Raw genomic sequence first — 12,060 nt, forward strand, 5'->3', positions numbered from 1 at the left:
CAGGTTGCAAAACACGTGTTAATCATGCTAGATGTCGCTGTCAGCTGAATGGCTTAATTGTGATTTGTAGATTTTAGGAAAACACTGATAAGATAAAGTGACTCAGTGACACTTGTATAGTGCCGTGTCCTATGACAGGGCTAAGGAAAAGGAAGCCAGGACAGGCATGGCTCAGCAGACACACAACTGGACATCCTGACTTGAATTTCCTGCTCGACATCGGCATCCTGACACAATCCCCAGATGACTACTTATTCGCTTTATCGCGGGGCAAGCAACATTCTTCTGACCGCCAATAATACAACAAAGAGGGGCACAGGTGAGCCTTGGAAGCAAAGACAACAGATTTTCCTTGTACATCCAGAATACTCACATACAGTGTAATGACATAATGATGTCACATAATTTTGCATAGAACAACAACAGAAGGGCATCTTAATGAAACAGAAGATGCTTATGAAAATACCAATACTTGGTCCTCATGTGTAGGGCTGTTTGTGTCGTTGTGACTATGACTGATTTACTTTTTTTTTTTTTTTTTTAAATCTGCAACAGCCAGTATTAGTGAATTTGTTGAAAGTTTAATAAAATGCCACTTGAGGGACGTTTCATATTTCCAGTAAATCTGACATGAAATGACATGAAAGTCATATTACAGTTAAATTGACTGTCTATATTTCATATCTCTGTGCGTTAAATACTATAAGCAACACAAGGCGAAGGTTTTGACAAGGAAGAAGTGAGGTAAAAAAAAGACAATATCTCTGGTTCTGATGCATCAATTTGGAGCCATTTTCTGTCCAACGTGAGTACAACAATGTTCCAAGAGTGCAATGCTAAATTGGTGGAGTACTCTTAACTCCATCATGACTGATGGGAAGTCATAGGGACTACATAGCACACTCACTTCACATTCTGCACAGCAGTGACACAGTGGAGCCAACAACCCCAAATGGTTCCCTGACAGCTCTGTAAACGCACCCCCTGCTGTACTGTTCTGTCTTTTGGCCAATGCAGCTGCATCATGAATCAATGTGGGAATAATGCAGTGCAGACTCATGTCTCCATGTGAGAAAAGAAATGTTGGCAGCCTCCAGCTACTGACACTGATGAAGTGAAAGCACATGCCTATCACACTTGCCCTTTCCTGAGGACAGAGATGGAATAACCTGCTTTTAAAAGCCACTGGGTAAAAAGTGAGAATTACCAGAGTCCCTCGAGTAAAGTTATGGGAATTCTCGTGCTCCCCTTCAAGGATACCTACTCGTTCAAAACTGCTGATGCTTCCCATGCTTCCCAAGCGGCCCCGCATCCGGCTGGCACCCTGGTGACAGAGATGATTATACAATTATACACCAATCCTTTTTCAAAAGTGTACCAATTGCTCATGACAAACAGTGCAGTTGCGATTGTCAAGAAGGTTGTAAAACATTGATTAGCAATGAATCAGAAAATCATAAATGGCAAGAAAAAAAAAAAAGAAAAAAATAACTGTTTCCTGACTTGATAAAATGAACAGGGTCATTGTTTGGCTAAGTCTCTGAGACAATAACAGATGGCAGCAGAGGTCTCAGATTGCCTGGATCCCTCTACTAAGGAATTATTCTTCTGTCTCACTGGCACATATGGGTCAAATCAAATCCCTTGTATGACAATGACACAGAAACAGCAACTGATACAAAGAGAAAGCAGAGAGACACACAAAGGTATACAGCACAGTGGCTATATTCTGTCAGGGGTGGAGAAAAACTAGAGTCAGAGACAGGGAATAAACTTAGAGAAAGAGAGAGGAAAGTGGTAGATAAAATAAAAGCAGGATAATAAATTAAGATGGAGGCGGGGGCGGAAAAGAAAAGAAAACGTGTTATATATAAAAAAAAAAAAAAACTCTCTTGTGACCCACCCTTGAAAACATGTTCTCCAGGGAGCTGGTAAGGGAGGTGCGTGCTTTATTCTTAAGAATATCAAGTTTAAAGCGACTGCTGGTGGCTGTGCCGTCTCCCGCGGATGAGCTGTTTGCTGCATTCTGTCAGAGAAAACAATGGGCAGAATGAAAAAAAAAAAAATAAAAAACAAATCACAGAAATAATTAATAAAATGCAACTTTCACTGTGAGCCTTCAGTACACAAAATTGGTAAGCAGACAGTAGCAAACCACATGGCCAAAAATAATACTGGATCTGTTGTTCTGCCATTTAAATGATAATATTTAACTACAATCCCTCAGGCTAGATCATGCCAATGTAATAATCTACAACCCTTTCATACTTTAATGTCATGCTTTTCCAGCAGCAACTTATGGAATGTAACAGTGATTCAATTGATAACCAGCTTAGGTCTTTTGTAGGAATATTACACTTCCAAACGGGAAGTGATGAACTTTATATTTAAGATAGCAGCAAAGAGCTAGCATCAATAGCAGCCATCACAGGGAACTAAAATCTTTAAACATTCTATGCAACCCTACAATCACTCACAACACAACAAAAGTTGCATCAACAATAGAAAACCCAGTTTGACTTGCTTGTTGGGATTCAAGAACTCAACATGTCTTGTTTTGGAGTAAATAATGATGTTGATTTTTTTCCTTACTCAATGTTTTGTGTGGCCTTTTCTATTTAAAGTTGCTACTATACCAACACAAAAAAAACAAAAGAAAATCTGAGGTCCAGAGGGCTGAGACACATTCAAGTCTGTGCTATTCTGCAAAAAAAAAAAAAGGTCTAAATTGACTTTTGTCAAATTTCAAGGATGTGAAAAGGCACTTTAAACTTTTAAGGCATTAAACTACACCATTTCAGTTTTTAGGTAAAGTTAAAATAAAATCTCAGGAATCAAATCTACTGTGACTGACTATTATTTACCTGTGGTGCTTCTCCGATATGGAGGTGGGACTTCTGTTTGGTTCCACAGAGCTGTCTCAGATGGAGAATCACCAGCTCATTCTCCTCTTGGTCTGACCCAGGCTTCAATTTCTGCAGACATGGATACACAAACACTTAAAACCCAAGATGGGGAAAAAAAAACACTGCTTTAAAGCAGATGCAGCATCTGTAAAAAATGTATCACCAAAAAACTGTCAATATGTCACACTTTTTCCAGATACTAAAGTGTGCTTTCTCTAAGCAGAGCCGAACCTTACCTGAACTCTCTCAAAAATCTCAGCCTGCTCATTGTCAGTCAGCTGGGAGAGATATTTTTGGATAGCTAGCTTTGCTCGGGGTGGGTAGAGACCTGGAAACAGAAGAGGAAATAACAATGCTCTTTTATGTTGCTTTAACTCGGAATAACAGTCCATGCATCAATAGATTCATGAGTCAAGCCAGAGAGAGTTTTACGTGGCTTACCTTCAATCCGCTCGCAGAGCTTGTGCAGGCCATGCATGGGGCAGGCTTCACACAGCTGGATCTCGGTCTTGTTGCTCTGTAAGGCGGCTGCTGTAGTGAAGGCCTGCTTCAGGGTCAGCATCACTTCATCCACCTGACACACACACACACACACACACACACACACACACAAACAGATTAAGACAAAACAGATTAAAATAAAAGTATCAGGTTAAGAGCGAAAGCTAAAGCAATTTTAATGCACATGTTTTGTGTGACTCACCAGGGACTCACTGGCACACTGGAAAACGTAGCACACATACTGACTGGGACCAGACTCTGATGGGTCCCGACAGATGAATCCAAAATGGTCGGACTGCTTAACACCCTGAGTCAAATTCAAGACAAACAGGAAACTTTGTAATCAGTCCAGCAGTACAAATCATAAGACAGCAACTGAGAAGACAGCACATCACTGACACCATAATGGCTCTTGACATTTTTCATTTCCAAATTCCATTCAATTAGTAAAATGACCACTTTGTTCACACTAAACAAATATATATGTAACATATGTTATGCCGGGATGTCTATTTAAAATAGTGGGATTGCATCAGGCAGTAAAAAAAAAGAACATATATTTCTACATCACTAATAAAGATGGGATTTGCCATCAAATTAAGGCTTGAAAATAAAAGGCTTGCTGTGCGGTAAATACAGGCAGTAATGCATTAGATTAGATGTCTAGTAAAGAAATGCATAAAATTTGTTTTATCGCTATGACTGCAGCAGAGACAGAAAAGAGAGGCTTTTAGTTTAAATACAGCAAGTAAAAATAAACCAACCTGACAGCAGGATGAGATATCTTTGAAGTTCTTCTCCAGCACCACTGTTTTGCTGTCTGGACTTATGAGATTTACTTCAAAACGGCCAACCTGTGAAACACAAAAGTATATTATGGTCAGATAGATACATGCATGAACACATAAAAAAAGAACTCGCACAAAACAATAATATCTTAATGCTGTTTGTGGATCATGGATATAAATTAAGATGAAGACAATTTCAGTGTCAAGTATCTCATGACTATTCTGAGACCCATTCAATGACATACATACATAAACACACTCACGCACTCTCAAAATCAAGGTCAACCAGTCTACACCAATGATTTTTCCCGTAATTGACTGCTATTTGGAGTATCATATTGAGCGTTGTGCTCTAGTTTTTTAAATTAGCTTCATAAAAGGAAATGGACATGATGTGTGAGGAATGGCAGCTGACTCACTCTGCAGCCTGCATGCTTTTCACAAAGCGGTGGATTTACATTTACACAGAAGTAGCGCTGCAGTCACAAATTCTACTAAGGAGTTCCAGCCCTCTGAGGCGGTAAAACTGGGCCGAGCTAGTCTGTACATAACTGCCAGCCATGTGTACATAAAAATGATTTGCAGTAGCAAAAACTTTAGAACTAGATGCAGACAGGGTTTCACTGACATTTGGCCCGAAGCAAGCAAGCATTTGGTTTTGTGGTGTGACAGATGGGAGTCAAGTGAAAGAAAACATCCATCCAACTTATTGACAAAAGGGAGTGTGTATATATGTGTGTATATATATATATATATATATATATATAGTTCTGCCCATAAACCTGACATCCACTACACTTTTGAAAAGAACATGAGAGAACATTGCTGTTATGATAAAGCTCCTCAGGGCTATGTTTTACCAACGGACTCAGCTTCTACAGTCAGCTGGACACAGAGATAAGAAACCTCTGCTACACTCATTCTAAGACCAAGACATTGGCAAAAGTACAGCACAGCATTAGGGCAGAACGATTTGGGGGAAAAAAATCTAATTGTGATTTTCCTGCCAGATATTGCGATTACGATTCGATTTGCGAATTGATTTCTTTTTTAGCTACATATTGCACCTTCTACGATCATGTTAAATAAAGTAATTTAAAAACTTTAAAATCTACTGAAAATAGGACCTTTCTGTAAACAATATGTGATATGTAACATTATCCCAGCCTGTATCTTATGTAAAAAATAATAATAAAAAGAGGAATAATAAATGTTAAACCAAATGTTACGCCAAACATGTAACTAAACATTTCACATTGGATTAATCGTGGCCTTCACGATTAGCTAATCGCATTCTTTCAAATTGCAATTTCGATTTGAAAACGATTAATCGTTCAGCCCTACACAGCATTATTAAATGTCCCCTACCTGGAAGAGCATAGTACGGTTCTTGTCTGAATCAGATGGCTGAACATGGTTTGGTGCGCTTGAGTGTCTGCGGCGTGTGGGACCGATGATGACGCCTTCCCCCGGCTTCTTCTGCAGACTCCCTGCCAGGCTGCTGCAGCGCGTACGGAACTCCTGGGGCTCCTCAAACCCAGAATCCTCCAGGATGCACTCGGGGAATGCTCCTCGCAGGCTGCTCTGACTGGCACTGTTAGAAATGCCTTTACCTGAAACTACATACAGCAAAGACACACGCTGTTTATTTAGATTAACATACCTGACACTTTTAGTCACTACTGTTACTGGTGAACAGGGCCACCACACAATAATCAGACAAGTTTGACCAAGTCATCTAATTTCCCCTTATCATACTTACATACTAAAATATGATATTACAGAATAAAGAGAATACAATTATAATATATACTAACTAGCTCCATACTGCAATACAAGAGCAATACCGTTTCTTTATTGAGGATTACATCTTCTACATGAATGATCAGCTGGTGAGGATGCTGACTTTTTGCCTGGAAAATGAGTCAGCTGGAAAGATTAAAAATCACCAAGAGACAGGGTTCTCAACCAACTCATGGCGCTATTGTTAATTAGCTAGTAGGGCTGTCACTGACATGGACTTTGCTGGCCACACATGCTTATATGACATTTAATACTCATACTTACTTGTATCTCAGACTCATGCATTACACTATATGGGTTGCATTGAAATTAATTTGAACAAATTACATATTAGTTAAAATCTGAACTTGACTTTCTGAAAGTGACAGCCCCATTAGCTAGTTTATTGACTAGTTTCCAAATTTACAGTGAACTTTTTTTAAATTGTAAACTGCATATGCTGTGCATGAACAGAAATCTCTCTTGACAGGCGTAGCAACAGTAACTAAGGGGTGCGGGGCTTAGCGAACGGTCAATCGTGTGCTGTAAACATCTGACTAAAGCTACTTGCAGATTCAGCTTTGACCTTCTGTAGTAATGTGCGTACACATTATTTCGATAAAACAGCTAATGCTAATCGTCAATCTGCATGAGGCTCTTACCTCCACCTCCGGTCATGTTCTCCACTCCAGGGCCTCCGGGGTCTTCTATACTCTCATTCAGAACAGAGGAGAGAGGGTCTCCTTCTTCCCCTATTAACAGCTCCACAGGGGTACTCTCTGTGGACCCTCGCTGACCGTTGAGCAGCCGCAGGCGCTTGCGCTCACCTTCATGCAGACGAAACTTATCGATGCAGTCATCGATGAGGGTGACTGGAGCCTTTTTGTGCAGAACGGTCACCTGGAATTATTTTTAATTCAGCAACATTAATACAACTGCCCAATTGAAAACACTTCATATTTGAGGAGCACATTCATTTCTACCTTGCCACAGTAAAGCACTTCAAACTTCTGGGAGTTGTAGAAGGCCTCGTCGGCTTCCTGTTTGGGCTTGGCATCTTCCTTTAGGGCTGATTTGGACACTTGGCGAATACTGCTGATCACCTCAGGGACCTGTAAGAAAGGAGAGTGGATCGAGAAGATAAGATGAATAGGAAGACATTAACGAGGAAAACCATAACAAAAGAGTGAAGGGAAGTGAACTGGAACGCCAGAAGGTTTTCTCTGCAGCTCTTCCTACAACTGAACAACATCAACTGCAATAACTCTATTAGCGCCAAAGACAGTTTGTGACTTGTTTCCAGTTTCTATAATATTTTAAAAATCACATCACATTAATGCACAAACAGAAGTCAACCCAGAACAGGTAAAAGTATGTTTAGCTGACAGTTGCAGTTCAGCCAAGAACTTGCTTGATTGACAGATAATATGACCTGACTTCATATTGCGACTTTAAATAACTCAAGGCTAAAATAAACAACAGCACAAGATTTGAACTAACTAAGGCTAGTCAACAGCAGACAGACCAAACACTACATCGGTAACAGAAGTAGGCGAGGAGACAGGAAACACCCACACACTATAGGACAGAAGACAAAACAAAGAGCTGGACAGAATGAGAGACTTGGAAGGTCACTGAGCCTGTTTCTGCTCCACTATGTGAGGCACTTGCACCTTGTTCAACTCCTGCAGGAACGGCTTGTGCCATGCAAGCTGGGTATCTGTTTCGGTAACATGCATCCAGGAAGAAAAAAAAAAAAAAACAAGTCAAGACAGAAAATGTAAGTCTTTCAAAGCACACTCTTAAGCAATACTTGGGAATTTGACTTACAATTGCTATATATGTCAGAGGTCACACTCCTCTGGAGCAACTAGGGGTTAAGTGTCTTGCTCAGGGACACATTGGTTGATGTATCGCAGTGGGATTCGAACCCAGGTCTCCCCCACCAAAGGCATGTGTCATATCCACTGCGCCATCACCACCCACAGATACAACGCGACTGACATCCTCGGAGTCCCAGCTCTCTAAAAAGCAAGAGTGCCGAGAACCAGGGCCAAGGTCAGCCAAATACCGCATTTAAGACAACAATGAGCGCTTAAACAAACAGTGGTTCCACACACTGCACACATCTCCTATCGCATCTCTGATAAGAGTTGCCCACAGACTGTTGAGCAAATATATTTATTATGTAGACCAGGGAGGGAAGTTATGTAACAAAATCAGTCTTACTTCAGAGGTGTGACCAGAACAACACGATAGAAGCGGGAGGTCAGGCAAACAGGAAAGGAATAATTGTGAATAAAAGAAAACATCCTGAGAAAGTGTATCCCTGCTTTTCATGGAGGCTAGTTTATGTATGAGACACAGAGATCAAATACTTGTCTGCCATATTGCTCCTGTGGTACATGAGCTATTTTAAAAGTTCTATTTTCCAAGTGCCTGCCTTCCCAATGGTTGAGCTGTGGGTGGCTGGTGACAGGGGGCTGCATTGAGATAAGGAAGAGGGTAGGCGGTGGGTGGTTGGTCATACATGCTCAGCCATCTGTTCACTAACAAAATTGACCTGTGTAATTGATTTTGTAAATGTCGGTTTATTTGTCTGGAATGCTTGAAAACTTTGAAAGAATCTTTTGAGATAACTGAAAACTTCAAGGTGCAGAGACCAATGTCTACACATAAATGTAAGCACAAAATACCCTAAAACATGTCACTCCTATTTACTAAAAACAATGTGAGATCAAGCCTGCTACCTTTGTGGAAAAAAAGCATTGGCAAAAGCAGTGCTGACACAAGGTCAAGATAATTCAGAGGCCTTGGTGGCTGAGAATCACAGTTGCACTGGTCTGATCTGTCACACAACTAGGCCGTAGGAAAAGGGGTGTAGGAAAGAAACAACAGCACTGTCTTAACCTTTAAAGGCACTGCTGGTTTATACATGAGTAAGATGACGCCACAGCATCATTTGAGCCGATTAATTATTTGTAGTCAACCCAATATCGAGCCAGTAAAGGTGCTCATTCTTTGGGTGAAGACAGGCACAGACAGGCAAAAAGCTGTTAGGGAATAGAGAATAGCTGTGTGTTACCCACATAGACTGTATGGTTTTCCACTGGAAATCTATTTAAAAACATAGCTTCCCACTGTGCCGGTTCTTCGAACTGGTTTTCACATCTAACCTTCACCCATCATTGCCTGGCTTTATCAAACAATATCAGTGATACTGGCTGTGATCCAAAGCCTGTCTACATAAACGGCAACAGCTTTAGAGCTTAGGAGAAAACAAACATGAGGATTGTCCCTCCAGAGCTGGTGGAGTCCTCACTCTCAGTGCATGGCTCATGTTATGTCAAACCTCCCTACAATAGGCCCTGATAATATCTGATCAAACAGCAGCTGGTAAAGTCTGTTGCCCTTATTGGAACCATTAAGCCAAACCAGGGTGAGGACCCAACACACCTGCCCACACCATCTGCAATTAGGCCAAATTAGACTTCTTTTAGAGACACACAGGTTATCAATGCGTCAATACAAGATAAGAATGAAAGCAGACAGAAACAGAGGCATGGGAGATAATTCTCCATGTCAGAGAAGAAGCAATCCAAGATTACATGCTTTTTAAGTTAAGTAGGCCTAATCAATGTAAGTTCTTGCAAAGTTATACAAAAGAAAATAAAAGCCAATTGCAGCTGGACTTAATTTGCCTGAACTTCAAATGTCAACGTATACCTGTTCAACCCAAAAATCCACAAAAAAAATTGAATCAGAAAAAAAAAAAAAAGAAAAATGTTGCTTGTTCCTGGATAATACTGGTGCTTTAAACATATCTGTCTTTGTGTGGCTGGAGCTCTCCAAGGATTGGTTCTAAAGGCACCTCATCGTTCTCACTACAGCTGTGAAGCTGTGAACTGCCTAAGAACAAACTGGGCACCGTAGTCAAACAAAGTTCATGTCCTAACTCAAAACAAAGCAAGACAAGGGATCTTATGTCACCTTTACATGGAAGCTAATATCATGAGTGAAAATAACAATGTGTCAAAACTTTCCTTTACATCCTCCTGTAAAGTTTTTTTTTTTTGCATTAGAACAAAATCTTTTCCATGGAAGACCATGTTATGTGTCTTTAATATGTCATTATATGTCGGTTATAAAAAATGATCAGGGGCAGTCAGTTCTCTATTAGCACAATTTTACTCACAATCAAACAGATATATCCTGTAATTTTACACTGTCAAACCAATGTATTATATTACAGCTAAGAAGAGAATCAACTGCAAATAATGGAAACAGTTGACTGTGTTTAGTGAATAACCTCAATGTGTTCCCAATGCACTGTTAACAGAGCAGATTAAGCACTTTGTCATCTTTCATGACAACCAGATAAGAATCGAAGCGCTTTAGTTTTCATTGTGCAAGAAACATGATAATGTTCGCGGCCACCTCACCTCTCCTGGCTAACCAAAACTAGCACAGGTGGGACTTAACAAGTATATTAACGCCTCTCAAAAGCAGAGAATAAAAAAAGTAATGTCAGTTTTTTATGTTACTCCATAGCACAGATTGTTTACTAAATGCTGATTTAGACTTTTATGGCACAGACAAGTATCTCCCTCTTGCCCTGACTTGGCTCATGAGTGTGTCCCACTGTGAGTACATGTCGCTGAATGATGACCAGCATCCACCCGACAGCAGAGTCACCCAGTGAGAGATTCCACTGTGGTCTAGTTCCAAGTGAGAGCAGAGGACACCGTGCAGGCTCGGACTGCCTGGTGCAGGCTTGATCACGGCACAATGAAGATGACTTGAGTTAGTGTTAAATTTGTGTCATGAGAGTCTCACTGAGGACATAGTAGATGAGTATCCCTAACTTCATCCAAGTAAAATGTTACAATTAAACTCTAAATAACAGTGTCTGGCAAAATATTGCGTGTAGCCTGTTGTCATGGATACATCAATCAAGAGTACATAAATGCCAGAATGGCTGCACCTCGTGCAAAATATCCGATTACGGCTGAATCAAAAACTTTTACAATACATAAGTGAGGACTGAAGTTGTATTTCAAGTTGAGGAAGTCAAACTTGTACCCAACCTTTCAAACAAAGGAACACACACACAATGAGACGTTCCATGTTTATGTACTCTATGCTTTGTTCGCATTTCTTTTTGTTAAAACTTGATTTTGTTTTCTATGCCTACACAAAATCTAACTAAGCTTCTCTGCTCTTCGAGACATCATAAGTGTCATTTTAACCTTTCACATCATATTGGGAGATGCCAGGGGTCTTTCCTCAGGCTTTACACAATGTACCTATGTCATGTCTACAACTAAGAATAGATTTTCAAAAACATGCCTGCCATTAAAAAACAAAGTAAAGACTTATTATCACGTCTTCAAACTAACTTGGGATGAATAGAAAAGTCACGGTATCGCAAAAAGAACACCTGTATTATAAACAGGAAATACCTGGTAAATAATGAAATCATTAACAATGACTGCAACCAGTTTTTTTTTTTTTTTTACATGGCAGCAGTGCACTGGTAGAATAACCCATGCATTCCACATGGCCCACCTTGCACATGTTGCTAGCATGCTGGCTGCCAAACCAGTTCTTGTTGCGTAATAATGCTGAATGAGGCATGTTCAAGATGCCTTTCTGACTGCTGCAAACATTTGGATGTCAGTAGAGAGGCCAGACACCTCGAAAGTGCGTCTGTGTGTTGCCTCTTCAGCTCTCAGCTTTCACCAGCAGAGAAAGCCTGCCAGAGCCCTGCACATACCACAGGAAACATTATACAAGGCAGGCGTTTTTGAGATCAATGCAAAACGTGAGCATAACTGGATATCTGTTTGTGACAACATTACTTATGAAGGTTTCCTTGTTGATTTGGGAAACAAGAATAAAATGTAAAAGTGTAAGACTTCAGTTTCAGCAGGTGAATAATTATGTTGGCCCAACCCCAAACCACCAGATTCATAAATAAACACACACAAAACATGTATTAAGCATGTCTGATTCACTACCGCAAACTCTCACTCACACACAAGCAAACATACAGACACAGACATCAGTGCCACTGGGGTGAG

At 40.4% G+C, this 12,060-nt stretch overlaps 1 protein-coding gene across 5 annotated transcripts in view; it reads right to left on the reverse strand.

The window, feature by feature from the left end:
* The window catches only part of tbc1d4 (TBC1 domain family, member 4), a 29,132-nt gene that overhangs the window by 15,188 nt on the left and 1,884 nt on the right, over window positions 1-12,060 (reverse strand). For 4 of the 5 annotated variants that reach the window (XM_031288113.2, XM_031288032.2, XM_031288300.2 and 1 more), the window contains exons 2-11: window positions 6,961-7,089; window positions 6,640-6,877; window positions 5,564-5,814; window positions 4,172-4,261; window positions 3,610-3,714; window positions 3,348-3,480; window positions 3,143-3,234; window positions 2,865-2,975; window positions 1,904-2,026; window positions 1,265-1,324 (exon numbers count right to left, since the gene is read on the reverse strand). In XM_031288113.2, coding sequence (XP_031143973.1) covers window positions 1,265-1,324; window positions 1,904-2,026; window positions 2,865-2,975; window positions 3,143-3,234; window positions 3,348-3,480; window positions 3,610-3,714; window positions 4,172-4,261; window positions 5,564-5,814; window positions 6,640-6,877; window positions 6,961-7,089 — 1,332 coding nt within the window. The remainder of the gene's footprint in view (window positions 1-1,264; window positions 1,325-1,903; window positions 2,027-2,864; window positions 2,976-3,142; window positions 3,235-3,347; window positions 3,481-3,609; window positions 3,715-4,171; window positions 4,262-5,563; window positions 5,815-6,639; window positions 6,878-6,960; window positions 7,090-12,060) is intronic. The other variant, XM_031288177.2, reaches the window with a different exon arrangement.

Source organism: Sander lucioperca, chromosome 8 (assembly GCF_008315115.2).
Source record: "Sander lucioperca isolate FBNREF2018 chromosome 8, SLUC_FBN_1.2, whole genome shotgun sequence".
Taxonomy (NCBI): Eukaryota; Metazoa; Chordata; class Actinopteri; order Perciformes; family Percidae; genus Sander; species Sander lucioperca.